The sequence below is a fragment of the Eulemur rufifrons genome, chromosome 20 (assembly GCF_041146395.1).
Source record: "Eulemur rufifrons isolate Redbay chromosome 20, OSU_ERuf_1, whole genome shotgun sequence".
Lineage (NCBI taxonomy): Eukaryota > Metazoa > Chordata > Mammalia > Primates > Lemuridae > Eulemur > Eulemur rufifrons.
In genome coordinates, this window is record NC_091002.1 from 36,483,547 (window position 1) to 36,500,281 (window position 16,735).

General features: G+C 37.1%; 1 protein-coding gene across 4 annotated transcripts in view; it reads left to right on the forward strand.

Moving 5' to 3' along the window:
• Positions 1-16,735, forward strand: part of MACROD2 (mono-ADP ribosylhydrolase 2) — a 1,707,340-nt gene that overhangs the window by 549,379 nt on the left and 1,141,226 nt on the right. For all 4 annotated transcript variants that reach the window (XM_069495843.1, XM_069495844.1, XM_069495845.1 and 1 more), the window contains exon 5: positions 9,374-9,490. In XM_069495843.1, coding sequence (XP_069351944.1) covers positions 9,374-9,490 — 117 coding nt within the window. The remainder of the gene's footprint in view (positions 1-9,373; positions 9,491-16,735) is intronic.

Consider the following 16,735-nt stretch of genomic DNA (forward strand, 5'->3'; position numbering starts at 1 on the left):
AAACTTGAACTTCATTCTTATCTTTTTAGGTAAAAATTATAAATGTCAAGAAAAGTTTGAATATATTTTTTCATCCCCTGTATGAATGTCTTGTGTCCTCACTTTAGAGACCATGTACCCAGGATCTCCTCATGCCCAAGGCATTTCATGATTACCATATTTATCTACGAGTGAGGCAGTGCTCAATCAAAATCCTACTTGCTACTGGAGTTCAGTTCTAGTTCCAGTTAATATTGCCTGTTTTAAATGCAAACTGTTAAGGACAGGGGCTCTTCGGATATTTGATTAGGACTTATAGGGAAATATGAGGGCAAGGTTCTAATTAGTTTAAAGGGACTTTTCTAATTTATAAGAGTCGGGACTCATGGTTTCATTTGTCCAGTGAATACTCAGATCACTCACCACAGGCTCCATTGCTCATTGCTCTCTGGGGCTTTGTCAAAAAAACAAAATAGTATGGAGGAGTGATTCTCAAAGTTCTCAATTGGCAGTGCTCATCTGTGTTCTCTGTAGAGATTATTAAATGCAGACTGGGGTCCCACTGCTAGAGAGACTGATTTTATACATTTGGGGCTGAGTGTAGGAATCTGCATTTTAATCAGGTTCACGAAGTGATACTGACCATACTTTGAGAGCCATAAAACCTGAATTTGTATCTGCCCCTTAGTAGGTAGATCACCTTAGACAAATCATCTATTTGTCTACTTGTTGAGTTTCTTCAACTATAAAATGGTAATAAAACCCAAGACCACCTTGCACACTTGTTTTGAGAATTAAATATATAATAATTTTGTCAAAGGGCTTTAGAAAATGTCACACATTAACATGTGACACATTCCCAAAAGGTTTGTTCTTTATACTAAGGTATTCTATATATTGTAGATTACTTTTAATTTCAATGAAAACATGGTTCTGAACTTTTCTGTCCTATTCATTTGGGTCTCAAGAAAAGAGACCATGGTTTATACTTCTTTTCATGAATGTATAGAGGAGAGAGTAGGGATTAAGAACACAAACTTTAAGTTCAGGCAAACATGGACTCTGACCCCAGTTCCTATATGATCTTGCAATAATTACTTAAATTCCATTTCTTTATTTGTTAAGTTAGTGATTCTAATTGATCCTACATTTCAAAAATTTTTATGATGACTAAATGTGATAGCATAGCCAAAATCTACTGAACGAATACTTGCTATGTACGAGGTATTAAAGGGCTTGTCAACTTACAAAAATCCTATGGTTTTGAGTGGAAGTCCTATGAAGACTCACATTTTATAGATGAAAAAATCAAGATGTAGGGAGTGAAATGGTATCACTAGGAATCCAATCTCTGCTATCTGACACCTGAGCCATCCTTTTTACACTTTGTGACACTATCTATTAAGAAGTGAAAGCTTACACACCAGCAGGCACACAGCAAATCCTCAAAAGATGTGACATTATTATTATTGTTATAATTATTATTGGATTTCCTTACAGCTTCTTGCAGAATGCTTTTTGCAAAGTAGTTCAAAAATTTAGGTTGATTTAATTTCAGAAGAACTCTGTTGTATCCTCTTGGGCTTTTAAGAGAGATATTCAGTGAGAAAAGCCTTTATTTTTCAGGCTAATATGATTTATGTGGCTGCTTTTAGATTAAATTACTGTATTTTATTTACAAAAGAAGATTAAATGAATATGTGTAAATATAAGAACTTCAAAGTCCCCCTTGCTAAAAACTGTTTAGAAAATTGTCTTTGCAAGACAATGAAAGGACCTCACAGGGCCAATTTGTAAAATAACTGGATTTCACTGAATGGTGATTTTAGTGTTTTTCAAACCCCATATTTAGAATTCTTTCTTAGTTCTTGGTTTTTTTGATATCCCTTACATTCACTAGTCCACCATATCCGATAAATTCCTGTTCAGTGCTTTGTGGCTTGATTTTTCTCTCCTGTTCTCAGCCTCAACTTGTTCATTTATTTATAAAATGGGGAGATTTACCTGAGGAATGCCAGAGAGGCAGATTGGAATCTATGGGGCAAAATATATCTTAGGTTAAAAAAAAAAAATTGATGTGGTTCCAATCTCATTTCTTTGGTCTTTATTTTAGGTATTTAAATAGCGAGATGAGACTATGCTATAACAACTTACTCAAACTCTAAGCCCCAAGGTAATATTGACAAAAGTGAAAAACTAGCACCCTCAAGTATAACCAAGACCTGTCTTTCTACCCCACCCTCAGACATGTCATTCTTCAGGCTGTAGTTTAAGGACACTTAACTAAGATGGCCTAAGTAACAGGCTGAAGTCCTCTGAATTTAGCTTCTGCTAGATAACTGGAGGAAATATGTCTCGGAGTCAAGGCCCTTGCCTCAGTTAGGCATCTGCCTGCAAGCATTTTGACCTCCTTGTCAGGCTGGTAAATGACAGGTTTTTCAGTACAGCAGAAAGCCTGGCCTTTAGAAGGAGCTACAGCTAGACCTCCCTTAGCCCTGATGAAGAGCAGCCCTGTGAGTGACCTCAGTGTTCGTTTCAATGCAAGCTGACTATACCACAGACAGTCCTCAGCTTTCATCTTAGTCTGGTTTCAATCACTCAGTAGGAGAATCAACTGTTTGAGTCAGCGGGAGAGGCTGGCTTTGGGTGCTCTCTGAGTCTTCAGCTCTGGCATGATTAAGAACTCTGAAACGAAACTAGGGGAATGAACTTGGCTAAGGTAATATGTTCATTCCAGTAACAAAATCTGAAATTTTTGCACAAAACTTTAAAAAGTAGCAGTGATCAAGCTGAATGAAAATCACCATTATGATATTTATAATAGAAGTAAAAGTATTAGTCAAGGCAAACTACTGTCATAAACATCCCAAAGTCTCAGTGGTTTTACATAATAAAGGTTTATCTATCACTTGATTCATAGTCTAGTATGGGATGTGGGAGGGGGGTGGGGCTCGGTTCCACACAGCCATTTAGGGACCAGGCACTTTCTTTGTTTCTTATTTCGGCATATTATGGGGGTACACATGTTAGGTTACACATATTGCCTTTGCTCCGCCCGGGGCTCAGGCACTTTCTATCTAGTTGCTGCACCATCTCCTGGGGCATCCGTGTGCTGACCTGGATCCTCTGCATCCGGCTTGCAGACAGTGGTAGGTCTCGTGGAGGACCCTGTGCAGAATTTTTAGGGACTGGACGTAAAAGTAGTTACATCACTTTTACTCATACTCTTTAACAGGACTCAATCTCGTGTTCCCCCCACCCCCAAGTTATAGGGGTGACTGGGAAGTGCTCTCTAGCTGCAATGCCCAGGAATAAAACTAAATGGGCTTTGGTGAACACGTAACAGTCTAGCCACAGTGATCTTGAAAAATTCAATGAATAGTTGTTATGTTTACTTATGGAGCTTCGTTGTCTTGTTTCCTACAGGATATATTTTTTTGGTATAAGCAGCATAAACAGTCCTACTGCACTCTGGAAAATTGTGTTCAACTTATTTTTCTTTTTTAGACTTCTGTTCTTGAGTTTTTGTTCTTTTTCTTTTCTTTTTTAGTTGTAATTAGGTTTAGACATTCTGTGTCAGCCTGATTACTGGCCATTGATCTCATGCCCCCTCTCCTCCCCAGGGGAGATGACAATAAGGGTACAGACCAGAATGTTATGGGAACATAAAGAGGCATTATTTTCTCCTGTAGTGGTTGTGAATGGTTTTGTAGAGGAGAAAATGTTTGAACTAGAACTTGGAAAATAAGAAAGACCTTGCTAGGCAGAAAAGAAAAGGGGAAGGAGTAGCTAGCCTGGGTAGAGAGTACTTTGCAAAGGAGGCCTTGGTGCTTTTAGGAAATGGTGAGGACTTGGGTGTGGCCAGATCAGAGGTTGTGAAGGGAGAAAAGGTAGGATAATATGATGTTGGGAGTGTAAGTTGGAACCATATTAGCGAAGGGTGTCAAACACTGTAATTTGAAATCAGGGTTTTGTGATGTAAGATACGGGGAATAGCAAACATTACTTTAGAGGAAACTGATACAATCAGATTCACATTTTAGAAAAGTAACAGAATTAACAATATATTAAAGAATTTTAAACTCTCATATTATTAAGAAGTTTGTACAAACAGGGATAGTCTCTTTTTGTCTTTCAAACAGACACTTTTAAGTACAGAATTGATACAATCATTATTACTATTACCTTATTCTCCCACACATTTTTTCCAAAGGCCACAAGTATAACTTTGAAATAATATGAGATCATGGTTTAACTAATTGAAAAGGTAGTAGGTAGTTCCAGTGTCTGATAATGGCAGAATAGTTTGTATCAGAATGACCTTGTTATTCATAGTAATTATAAATTCTTGACAAAATATAAGTAGCAACAGAAATTGTTTATTGGCAATAGTGGGCAACTAAAAGCAGGCTAAAGCTAAAGAGGATTCAACCTGTGAAAGAAGGAAACCCTACTGGATGAGATCCACGTTTAAGAGGTCACATGGCTTTGACCCTGAGGGCCCTCCTTACCCCATAAGGTAAATGGCTACTAGGGGTCAAACAGAAAGCAATAGTCTTATTGGTATGAGGAATCATAGGACTGAATTCAGGGTTGTCAGAATGACTAGGAGTTGAGGAGGAAATGCTAGAAAGGAGAGAGTTACAGAAGAGGGAGCCCGCAGATCTACCTCTTGGTTGAGTCTTGAACTATGCATGTATTGAAAGACCATAAGAAGCCCAGGAAGAAAACAAAAGCTATACGACTGCAAGAACTGAGCAGAGAATTCAGCAGCTTGTTACTGCGGGTATATAGAATTTGGAATTTTATTTTTCCCCAAGTTAAAGGGGCTTGGCTAGCATCTTTGGTTTTCCATTAAAACCCCAGAAGGGCCATACTTTAGGAGCAAAGACTAAGGAACTTACCCTAAGACTAAGGGAAAAACTGAAATAGACCCTTAACAAAGCCTTTAATTACCTAATAGTAATTTCCCTACCTGCTAGAACAAACTTCAACACTGTTTGGAGGAAGATAATAGAATCTAAAGCCTCTACAATATATTCATATTATTGCCAATTTCCAATATGCCATCAGTAATTACTAGACATGCAAAGAAACAAGAAAATGTAATCCAGAGTCAGATGAAAAATGAGTCAATGTAAACAGACCCATAGCTGATCTAGATTTTGGATTTGGCAGATAGGGACTTTAAAATAACTATGTAAAAATCTGTTAAGAAATTTACATGATAAGATAAATAGAATAGATGAGGAGATGGGAGATTTGAGGAGAGATATGAAAACAGTAAGAAGAAGAACCAAATGGAAATTTTAAAAACTAAAAAAAAGTATTTGAAATTTTTGAAAAATTTGGTGGAATTAATAGTAGATTTAACATAACTCAGTAATGAAAAGACAATAAAAATTAACAGAAGACATGAACAGACACTTCCAAAAAGAAGATATATGAATGGCCAATATGCACTTGGCAAGATACTTAACATCATTAGTCATCAGGAAAATGTAAATTGAATACTCCTTTATAGCCATTAGAATTGCTAAAATTAAAAAGGCTGACAACACCGAAGGGTTGCCAAAATTTGAACTCTCGTACATTGCTGGGAGTATGTGTAAGATGGTGTAATCACTTGGGAAAACTGTATGTTAGTCCTTTATAAAGTAAAATATTAATATATATCTACCCAGCAATTTTACTCAAAGATATTTGTCCAATGGAAATGAAAACATTTAGCCACAAAATGACTTGTGCAAGTATGCAGATTTATTCATAGTTCATAATAGCTAAAAACTGTAAACAGTTTAATGTCCATTCACAGATGAATGAGTAAAGAAATTATGGTATATTCAACAATGGAATATTAGGAATAAAAAGCAATGAAGTTCTAATACATACAACACAGATGAATTTCAAAAATATGCTGAGCAAGAGAAGATAGTCCATCTATCTCTTATATAAAATTTGAAGTTACATAACAGGAAAAAATAGCTATGGTGATTGAAATCAGAATAGGAACTCATTCTGGGTGGCGAAAGGGAACATTGGATAAAAGGGCACAAGATACATTTTTGGGTCGATGGAAATGTTTTGTACTTTTATTGGCATTGTGGTTACATGAACGTAAAGTACACATTTGTTAAAATTCATGAAAACTGCACACTTAAAAGTTTGTACGTTTGATTGTGTGTACATAGTGTCATAAATAGGATGAATGGGGATTTGAAAGTAATGTAATATAGTAGTTGAATATGCCACATGCAGGAATTGAGGTTAGACTGCCTGGATTCAAGTCCTGAAGGCAGTAAATTGTAATGATTAAGAGCATGTTTGCTGCATCAGACAAATGTGGAGTTTTGAATCACATTGCCAATGCATTGTGAATGTAGGCAAGTTACTAACCTCTTCTAAGAGCCTATGAAATGGAAATGATAAAATTAGTATCTACCTTATAAGGTTGTCCTCAGTATAGTGCCTGGCACATAGATGTATTCAGTATATTTAAGCTGCAGTCACTATTATTAAAGAGCTCTTCAGGTAGAGTTTCATTACCCTAATACAGTCAGGAATACTGGTATAACCATGAAGATTTTTAAAATTAGATATCTGCAAACTGCATTAGACTGCAATCTAAATAATGTAGACAATATTTGACAGCATATGATTAAGTACACTAGCAAATCCTATTTTTGCTATCCATTTCAAACTAAGTAACTAATTATCTCTTTGCTAAGAAAAACTGTTCACTTTAAAATACTATTCTTGGCCAGGCACGGTGGCTCACGCCTGTAATCCTAGCACTCTGGGAGGCCGAGGCGGGAAGATCGCTTGAGGTCAGGAGTCTGAGACCAGCCTGAGCAAGAGCGAGACCCCGTCTCTACTAAAAATAGAAAGAAATTAGCTGGACAACTAAAAATATATATATAGAAAAAATTAGCCGGGCATAGTGGCACATGCCTGTAGTCCCAGCTACACAGAAGGCTGAGGCAGAAGGATTGCTTGAGCCCGGGAGTTTGAGGTTGCTGTGAGCTAGGCTAATGCCACAGCACTCTAGCCTGGGCGACAGTGAGACTCTGTCTCAAAAAAAAAAAAAAAAAAATACTAGAAGCTCTTATAAAAAATTTCATACACAGAGAAATTAGGAACTAAATTTTTTTCCTAATACTATAGTCTCAATCTCTGTTTCCTATCCCATAATCACATAATTAAAGGTATATATCTTTCCAGTACTAATGTATGTATATGTGTATGTGTATAATGTTATAAACAAAATAGTGATCATACTATATATACCGTTCTAAACCTGGCATTTTCACTTAGAAATCTTTTCATGTGAAGGACTTTGTTTACCTGTAAAAGCTGGTCTGTTCTTTTCAGCAGCTGCACAATAGTCCATGGCACTGATGGGCTTTTATTTATTTAACCAGCTCCCTACCGATGGGCATCTGAGTAGATCTAGGGTTTCACTATTATAGACAACTGTGACATCTGTGACATCCTGGTACATATATCTTTTGTACTTGTGTCAATAATTTCATGTAATAAATTCAAAACAGGAAAACTGCTAATTGAAAGAGCAAAATTTATCAATGTCTTTTTTTTGTAAGAGAAAAAAGCTTTATGTGTGAGTGTGTGTGTGCATAGACAGTGAGAGATTAAGCACCAGAATGTGGAAGAGTTCTCTGGGTAGTTGAGTAAATGGAGGTTTTCATATTCTTCTTGCTTCTCTATATTTCACACTTTTAAGTAAAGAAAAGAGTTATTTTAAAATTTGCACAAAATTTTGATTTAGGGTATTTAAGATAACCACCATCAACAGGGCATATAACACTGTACTAGACAACATGCTGAATGTCTTCCCTGCACAACAGTATTCAAATTTCACTCACACCTCTCTGAGGTAGTGCCATTATTGACAACTGACTTACAAGAAAACCAGGGTTTGGAGCATCACATGCTGGCAAAGGGGAGTTTGGATTAAAACCTAGGTTTTGTGAGACAAGGCCGTCTACAGTAGTCTTGAGTGAATTCATTTTGTTGAGTAGGTCTCTGAGGCCCAGGTTCATTCTGAGACTTTACAGATACCACACATGTGGTGATGTCGTAAAGCCCAGATAATCTTGTTTTCCTAAAAGAATTTTTCGGCCAGCAACGATGCCTGTGTGCCAGTCAGTGGCAGCAGAACCCAAATTGGACACTGGACAAGTTATACTTCCCTTAGTGCCAATGTTCAGTCCGATACCCAGCTTCCTCTCAAAATAATAATAATAATGATGATGATGATGATAATGAAGGGCAATGATTAATTGCCTGGTGTTATGAACTGTGGAGATCTTCAGACCTCTAACAGTCAATCTGTTTTCACATTCTGGATTCCTATTATTCTTTCCTTCTCTTTCTCTTCGTTTTGCAATCTTGCATTTCCTTTCTGTCCAAGGGGCCCATTCAATAACAAATAAGAACCCAAATTCTCAACTTCCTAGTGCATGTGTATATGGTTTGTTTAGCCCTCCTCCTGCGTGCTCACCCCAATTCAATCACAGAGGGTTTTATTCTTTGAAAAAATTATTCTTACTAGATGTGAAGGGGCCCCGAATGCAAAGCCAGAGAGCTGATGAGACCTGAGGCTGGTCCAGGGCACAAAGCCTGCCCCTGCAGCAGAGTCAGAGCAGCGCAGCAGTTCTGTCTTAGTCCCTGTCAAATGAGAGTGAGGAGTGGTCTTAGGGGCATTTAGCAAGACCTAATCTGCCTTGCCCATCGTCTAACCCAGCCACACACGCTGCAGAAATGCAATTGTGTTTGTGCCATTTGGGGGGAAAGTTGCTCAGATGTTTGGTTCTTGTTTTGGAAGCTTTAATTCTACTCTCTCAGTTTTGAGGTGAGTAAAAATATTCCAGAGTGCCTTTCTAACTCTCTTTGTGACCTTTTTCTCTTCTATAACCTATGCTGTGTTGGTGGCAACACTTACTAGCTCAGGAGAGACCATCGTTAGCATTTCTTCCCAATTCTTTGTTCGGTGACATTGAGTTGATAGCTTAAAATTTGATATGGGGGCAGTATTTATACCATTAAAATTAGAAAATGCTACGTATCAGGGACCCCCCCCCAACTCCAAGAGAACCATTTAACATTTACCAGGACACCACTTCTATAGTCCTTGTACTTCTGCTTACCACATAAATAACACACAAACACACACAGCCCCCCGCCCCACGCACGCATGCACTCGCGCAGGCACATAGAACTAGTGTTTGAAGGATTGGACACCATGGGTTTTCTTCCATGGGGCTAGAGTGATTTCCGAGAGGAACAAATTGAGTTTCTTTTCTCTTCCCATCTCAAGTTTAACATTTATTTACAAAAGGCCAAATATAGGCTAACTTTTTTCTCTCTCCCCTAGTGGATGGCTGTATTCATAGAGCAGCTGGACCCTGTTTGCTAGCTGAATGTCGTAACCTGAACGGCTGTGATACTGGACATGCAAAAATCACATGTGGCTATGACCTGCCTGCAAAATGTGAGTACAACTTTTTTGAACACTATTTCAAAATCGGATGAGACCTCTTACCTTGTTTTATGCATCAGGTATATAATTGGAAAAGGAAATGGTGATGGTGGTATTTAATGACATGTGCTTTTGTTTAGAGTTTGTACAAGGTGATAAAAATGTGTTTTCCAAATATGTCTCCAAATATATATATTTGTGTGTGTGTGTATATATATGCTGTTTAACTGTAGATTTTTGTTCAAGTCTTTGACGGAGTATCTCTGAAACGGGGATAAAAATATGAGCAAAATATGCATTATAGCATTTAAGTGCCAGAGAATGACAGCTTCTGGAAATGATGCCAATTTCTTATTCCTTGTTCAGGTTCCTTGATTGTGGATGTGTTTAGAGCAAAGGAGATCAAAGTGATGTATTGTGTTTTCAGCTGCCATGTAAAGGCTGATTGGCAATTACAGCCAAGGCATCTGTCACACTTTGCTTTTAGGAAAAGCCAGTGGAATCTGGTTGTCAGTGTGAGAATGTATTTGCTCTTTGAATGTGGAATGGTCAAAATTTCCATTATATTTGAATAGAGAGTAGTATTGCATTTGATTGACCTTGTTGCTTAGTCGTTTAGCCAACAGGGTGGGGTGGCATGGAATAAAAATACTTAGAGAGAAACTGGTTAAAGGCACAGAGTTTTTTATCACATAATCTCCGGGGTGTGGGGATGGAGATGGAGGGTTTCCTTGCACTGTTCAAGTGTGCATCAACCCAGAAACTGGGACACCAATTTATTGATTATCCCATTCACTTGCTGCTTATGATACTACCTGGGTCTGTGAATATATTTTATATAAAAGTGAAGCTGGTTTAGGCTTTTGTTTGAGTAGTGGAGAAAAAATGACTAAAAAAATTATAACACAATCTGTAGGATACAACTTGTGTAAGACAGGTTGTGTAAGAATGAATTTCCCATGGATATGGGAATGGAGAGATAGTGTGTTACATTTTAAAGGTTTCTTTAAAAGTATGTTTACATTTGAAGATGTGTAGTAAATTGTAACATATTAAAATTGTGTTTTTCTTTATAAACATTATAATACTGCATTCTATTAATATATTGCTCACAGTGGGTTGCTACTGAAAGTACAGTCATGCACCACATAACATTTCCGTCGACAATGAATGTATATACGATGGTGGCCGTCTCCGAGATAAGATTATAATACAGATTGAGTATTTCTTATCTAAAATGCTTGGAACCATAAGTATTTTGGATTTCAGATTGTTTTAGATTTTGGAATATTTGCACATACATAATGAGATATCTTGGGGATAGGACCCAAGTGTAAACATGAAATTCATTTATGTTTCATATACACCTTATACATATAGCCTGAAGGTAATTTTATACAATATTTTTAGTAATTTTGCTCATGAAACAAAGTTTTGACTGAATTTTGATCAGAACCTGTCACATGCAGTCAGATGTGGAATTTTTCACTTGTGACATCATGTTGGTGCTCAGAAAGTTTCAGATTTTGGATTTTTGGATTAGGGATGCTCAACCTGTACCACATTTTTACCATAACTTTTCTGTTTAGATATGTTTACATACACAAATACCGTTGTATTACAATTGCCTATAGTATTCAATACAGTAACATGCTGTCCAAGTTTGTAGCCTAGGAGCAGTAGGCTATACCAATATAGCCTAGGTGTACAGTAGGTTACACCATGTAGGTTTGTGTAAGTACACTCTATGATGTTCACACAATGACAAAATCACCTAATGCTGCATTTCTCAGCCTGTGTCCTTGTTGTTAAGTGGCACATGACTATATATCAACTATATACTGTTTAATTTGTCCTTTAATAGCTTTTCGTTTTTCTTTGTTTGTTAATGTTTTTACCTTGCATAAAAAAGTCTAATCGTGTGTCACGTGGTTCTCACTTCTACTTGGAATATATATTTATGTCAAATAAAGCCCTTTGTGTACAATGGTGTTTAGAGCAGTTCTCCCTCTAATTCAGGGCTCATGATCTGAGTAGCAGAGGTGATTTCCCTCTCCAGTATTATATAGTTCTATGCTAACAAATGTTGGTCCTTTTTCCTTTCTCACACCATGCTACCTTTGTGATTTAGCTAATCTATACCACCCTGAGACAAGCAGATTATTGACTATTTTCAGACTTATGTCTGTCCTTAAACCAAGTAATAGTCCTGGTCTCCTATTGATTCACTATTTTCTTTCTTATGTATTAAAGCACAAATCAAAAACTCTCCAACTCTGAACTTTCTCAAGACAGCTAAACTCAAAATCATTAAATATACCCAAATAAAATGGTGGCTCTAGTGTATGGGTTACATTGTGATAATGTTTTTAATGTTCTTGCTCCTGTTTGATATCCCTCTGAAAATGTTATTTGGCTTCCTTTGAATGTCATTCATCTTATTTCAGGATCATTGAAGACTTGCACAATACCAGGCACTGAGGTACAGAGATCAATAAGCCAGTATCTGTGCTTGAGGAATTTCAATGATTAAGTCAAGTATTTGAACTAAGGTGTGACTTTCATGGGCTTTCTGGGGCAAGTGGTTCTTGGTGGGGCAAGGACTCTAGACATGAAAAGTCAGTCCACAGGACTAGGTGTAGAATCCACGTGAGCTGAGATACTGAGAGCCTGACACATATTCAAATCACCAAATGCAGCCCATAGGGCACATTTAGTAAAAAATCATCTAATAGAATAGAAATGGCAGTGCCACCTCATCAGGGAATATTTGTGAATAGCTTTTGGGTTTTCTATATGTTTAAAAAGATTAATGATTTATATTAAAAGCATAAAGGAAAGCAATATGAAAATGAGTAGTAATAACTTACATTTGTATGCCACTTTATAGTATTTCACAGTGCTTTCACAAGCCCTTATATTTTAAATTATGTTTTATAAACATTGTGTGTATGTATTCATTTTCCCTTTCCCTATCCCTGAGAGATGTTTTTCTTTCTCATCAATTTGGTTCATCCATTTCAGAGTCATTAACAATCCACAGATGTGCTTTTGTAGTGAGAGAATGAAAAGGGAGCTCATTACATACTGTTTGGGTCATTTTTTCCTTCCATATTTAATAATTCCATGACAGTTTGACAGCAAAAACTGGTTCCTACCTGTCCTCTGAGACAGCGGGTTTATCATTATAGGGGTACTAAAGCCAGTCATCTAGCCACGAGTGATAATATCTTCATGCATCAGCAATTTGTTTGGAAAATGCTATTGTCTGGGTTACAGAAAAACTTGATAATTTTGAACTGGTCTTCGCTTCTTTTATGCTTGCTAAATTAATCTATTCATAAGTGGTTGTATTTGAATTAATTATACTTGTAGTCTGTGTTCTGCGACTCATCCTGATTGGTGGAATGATAAGCTCCAGATTTTTACTTCATTCTTCACCGCTTGGTTGTTTTGAATGATTTCCTTTTGGCATTAAGAATATCCAATCATTCTTTTCAAAAGAAATCTTAAGAGTGGCAAGAATATAGGCCAATATTTCAATGGAAGGCTACTGCTAAAGAAATGATTTAGGAAGTGGATGATAGACTATTTATGTAATTGGAGCTTTTGGGGATCTTCTCTTCTACAATATTAGATTTTTTTTGATTCATAATAAAATTTAGATTTCTATAGATTTTTTAGAAGCTTGTTGACATGTGAGACATTTCTTTTCATACTATCATCATCCCACCAGATGGCTAGCCTTATGCAAGCAAGATTTGTCTATTTCAGTCATAGTTCCAGTGTCAATATCTAGTATAGTGTCTTTCAGATATGTGCTGAATTAATGTGAATAAATGAAGGATCAAATTAATTTCAGGACTTTTTCACCTGGAAAATAGCTTTGTAATTGTTGCCTCTACTTCTAATACTTTTCCTGCTATAATCTATTCTGTGCAATCCTGGTAAATTAATAAACCTAAATCCAGAATCTTTAAAATGGTCTACAAAGCTCTACATGATGTGACCTTTACTTCTCTGACATCTTCTGTGCTCTCCCTCACTCACACAGGCTGCTTTGCCGATCCCCAGTGCCTTTGCACTGGCATTCCCTCTGCCTGGAATCTGCTTCTAGACCCCTATGTAGCTTGTCCCTTACCTACTTCAAACCCTTGTTCAAATGTAACATCAGGTGTCACCCTAAACACCCTGTTTATAATTGCTTCTCTGTTTTATTTATAATTGTTTGTCTGTAGAATTTAACCTTTAAATATACTATAGCATTTACTTATTTCTTTTGTGTATCTATTAATACCTCCCCTTACCAGAACAAAGGCATAGGTTTTTTTTTTTTTTTTTTTTCATCTTTTAAATTTATTCCTGTATCCTTACAGCTTATAAAAATCCCTGACTTACAATTGGGGCTCAAAAGGTATTTGTTGAATGATCAATAAAATGTAACTCAAATCCTCTCAAAATCTGCCAATGGCTTTTCCCCTGTTAGTCTGATTGTCTTTGGCCTTCCATGACATATGGCCATACCTTGAAGTACCTACAACCTTTTGCACAATACGATTTGCTCACAATGGTATGTCTGTACATGGGGCCTGTATCTGGTGCTATCTAGAAAGCTCTTTCTTTTCTGCTTTCCACCTGTCTTCTAGACTCAGCTCAAATATTATGTCTATCATGAAACAAGTCTTCTCTTCTCACCTCAACTAAAAGTACCTTCATTTTTCTTCAAACTCCAGAATACTGTAGGTTAACACACTGAGGGCACTTTTCATGTGCTGCCTTTTATTGCTGTATGCGCAGACTTTCCACCTTTATAACGGAGTCCTTTGTGTATAGCAGGTACTGGAGAAATACCTATCAAATGAATTATTAATAGGAAAGTGTCAAAACTGGTTGATAACTGGTGGTGAGTGGGATATAAAAGAAAAGTTATCCTAATATTCCTAAGAAATGATGAGATTAGTATCAGTTATCCGTTGTGTTTTTTAAATCATATGTATGTGTATAGTTCCAAAGTCTCCTATCTCTGAAATGTACTCTTAATGGAGCTTCTACTAAAGAGGAAAAAAAATAAAGAAGCCATATCAATCTTATTTGATGATTTTTAGCACAGCTCACATCTATTTTATTTCTTTAGAATGCTTCACTTTTAAGGTTTAGGGCTAAATAATCATCAGAGATAAAAGGAAAATATTAAATCTGTATATATAAAATGATGGAATCTGTTTCTTTTATTTCTTATATTTAATCTTTGGGCCAGGCACAATGGCTCACACCTATAATTCTAGCACTCTGGAAGGCCAAGGCGGGAGGATTGCTTGAGCTCAGGAGTTCAAGACCAGCATGAGCAAGAGCGAGACCCCATTTCTGTTAGAAATAGAAAAAATTAGCTGGGCCCGGTGGTGCATGCCTATTGTCCCAGCTACTTGTGAGGTTGAGGCAGGAGGATCATGTGAGCCCAGGAGTTTGAGGTTGCGGTGAGTTATGATGAATGATGCCACTGCATTCTAGCCCTGGCAACAGAGTAAGACTCTGGTCTCAAACAACAACAAAAACAACAACAATAATAATAATAATAATAATCTTTGGGAGGCATCAAAAGGTAATATCAGCGTCCAACTCATAGCTTTTCATTTAATCATTTGAAGAGAATCTCTAGGGTAAGAGACCATAGCACAATATGTTTGAATGAGTGGTATCAATCAGACTGCATATTCTATTCCCAGGTGCAATAATAATCAAATGATACTAGTTTAAAAGGTAGTGTTGATAATAATTAGTACTTCTTTTGTGCCCTTCATCAAGAAATCAGAGTACTTTGAAATACTAGCTCATCAGTCCTTTTGAAATTTCTATGAGAAAGTGACATGACAAGCAATGATATTTTCTTCCAACACAAAGAGAAATTCAGGTACAGAGAGGTTACATCTGTTGCTCCCAATAACAAACTACATCCACGTTAGACGCATGCCATTGGCGAAGGATCCCTGAGCCATGGAAAGAGTCTGTGTTGAGTGTTGGCCAGACCTACTTCCTGATTTTATAAATAAAGTTTTATTAGAACACAGACATGCCCATTTGTTTACATATTGTCTATGGCTGCTTTCATGTGGCAGAGCTGAGTAGTTGCTGCAGGGAGTGTATGGCCACAAAACCTGAAACATTTACTATCTGGCCTTTACAGAAAAAGTTTGCCAATCTCTGGTCTATGACAATCTTCAGTTTTTATAAAGAAGGAAGGTAAAATTCAGAGAGGTTAAATATTTATTGAATTTTATTAAATGTCTATGACTTACTCAGATCACAATTGATAAAGTCGAGACTAAAATGCCTGCCGTCTATTTCTTGGGACAGCCCTTGCTTCTGTTGCCTCAAGAAAATATTACCTTGGGAGAAATATTTCACATCTTTCAAATAATAAGGCTACCTTGAAAAAAATGTCTAGGAAAAAAATGGTCATTTTTCTAAATTGGGCCAGAACCTGGAAGTGAATAAGTCAAGTTTCTGAAGGGAGAGTTAGTTTAAACCACCATAGTATTAGGAAATAAATCTTTATTCCTTGCTTCCTCCAGGGGTGTTAGCTAATGTACTGAAAGAGAGCCTGTAGTCCTGAGGAAATTCAGCATCTAGAGTAGGTAACTCTTAAGAAGGTTCTGAATTAGCCCTCTTAAAAGGGCAACCTGACCTTGGCCATCATGGGCTCTCCCAGCAGGTGTCTGTCTGATTGTGAAAGCCGTGGAGGGGACATGCTGCTAAAAGTATGACTCTTCTAGTCTTTGATGGAGACCTGGGGCCCTCATGAGCCCTTTCCATAATTATAGGACTTATATTACATAAAGAGAAAAACTGTTTTTGAAGATCATAAAATCATCTTCCTTTCTGACGAGGAAGCTGGGATTGTTCTTCCTAAAATCAACTCTGATTGGCTCATTTTCCTTAAGTGCCTCAGGAATTTAGTTTCTATTTGAATCTATTTCTCCATAATTACCACCCCTTTCAATCATATTAAGTAGTTTCGTACAATTTATCTCCTTAGTGATCCTCATGATAAATGTGGAAGTAAGAAGGGCAGAAATATTCTGAAACCCAGAGCAGTGGTTCTCAGAATGTGGTCCCTGGAGCAGCAACAGCAGCAGCAGCAGCACCTGGGAATTTGTTAGAGATGCAAATTATCCTGCCCCACCCCAGACTTGCTGAATCAGAAACTCTGGTTTAACAAGCTGTCCAAGCTACTCTGCTGTGCACTCAAGCCTGGACCCT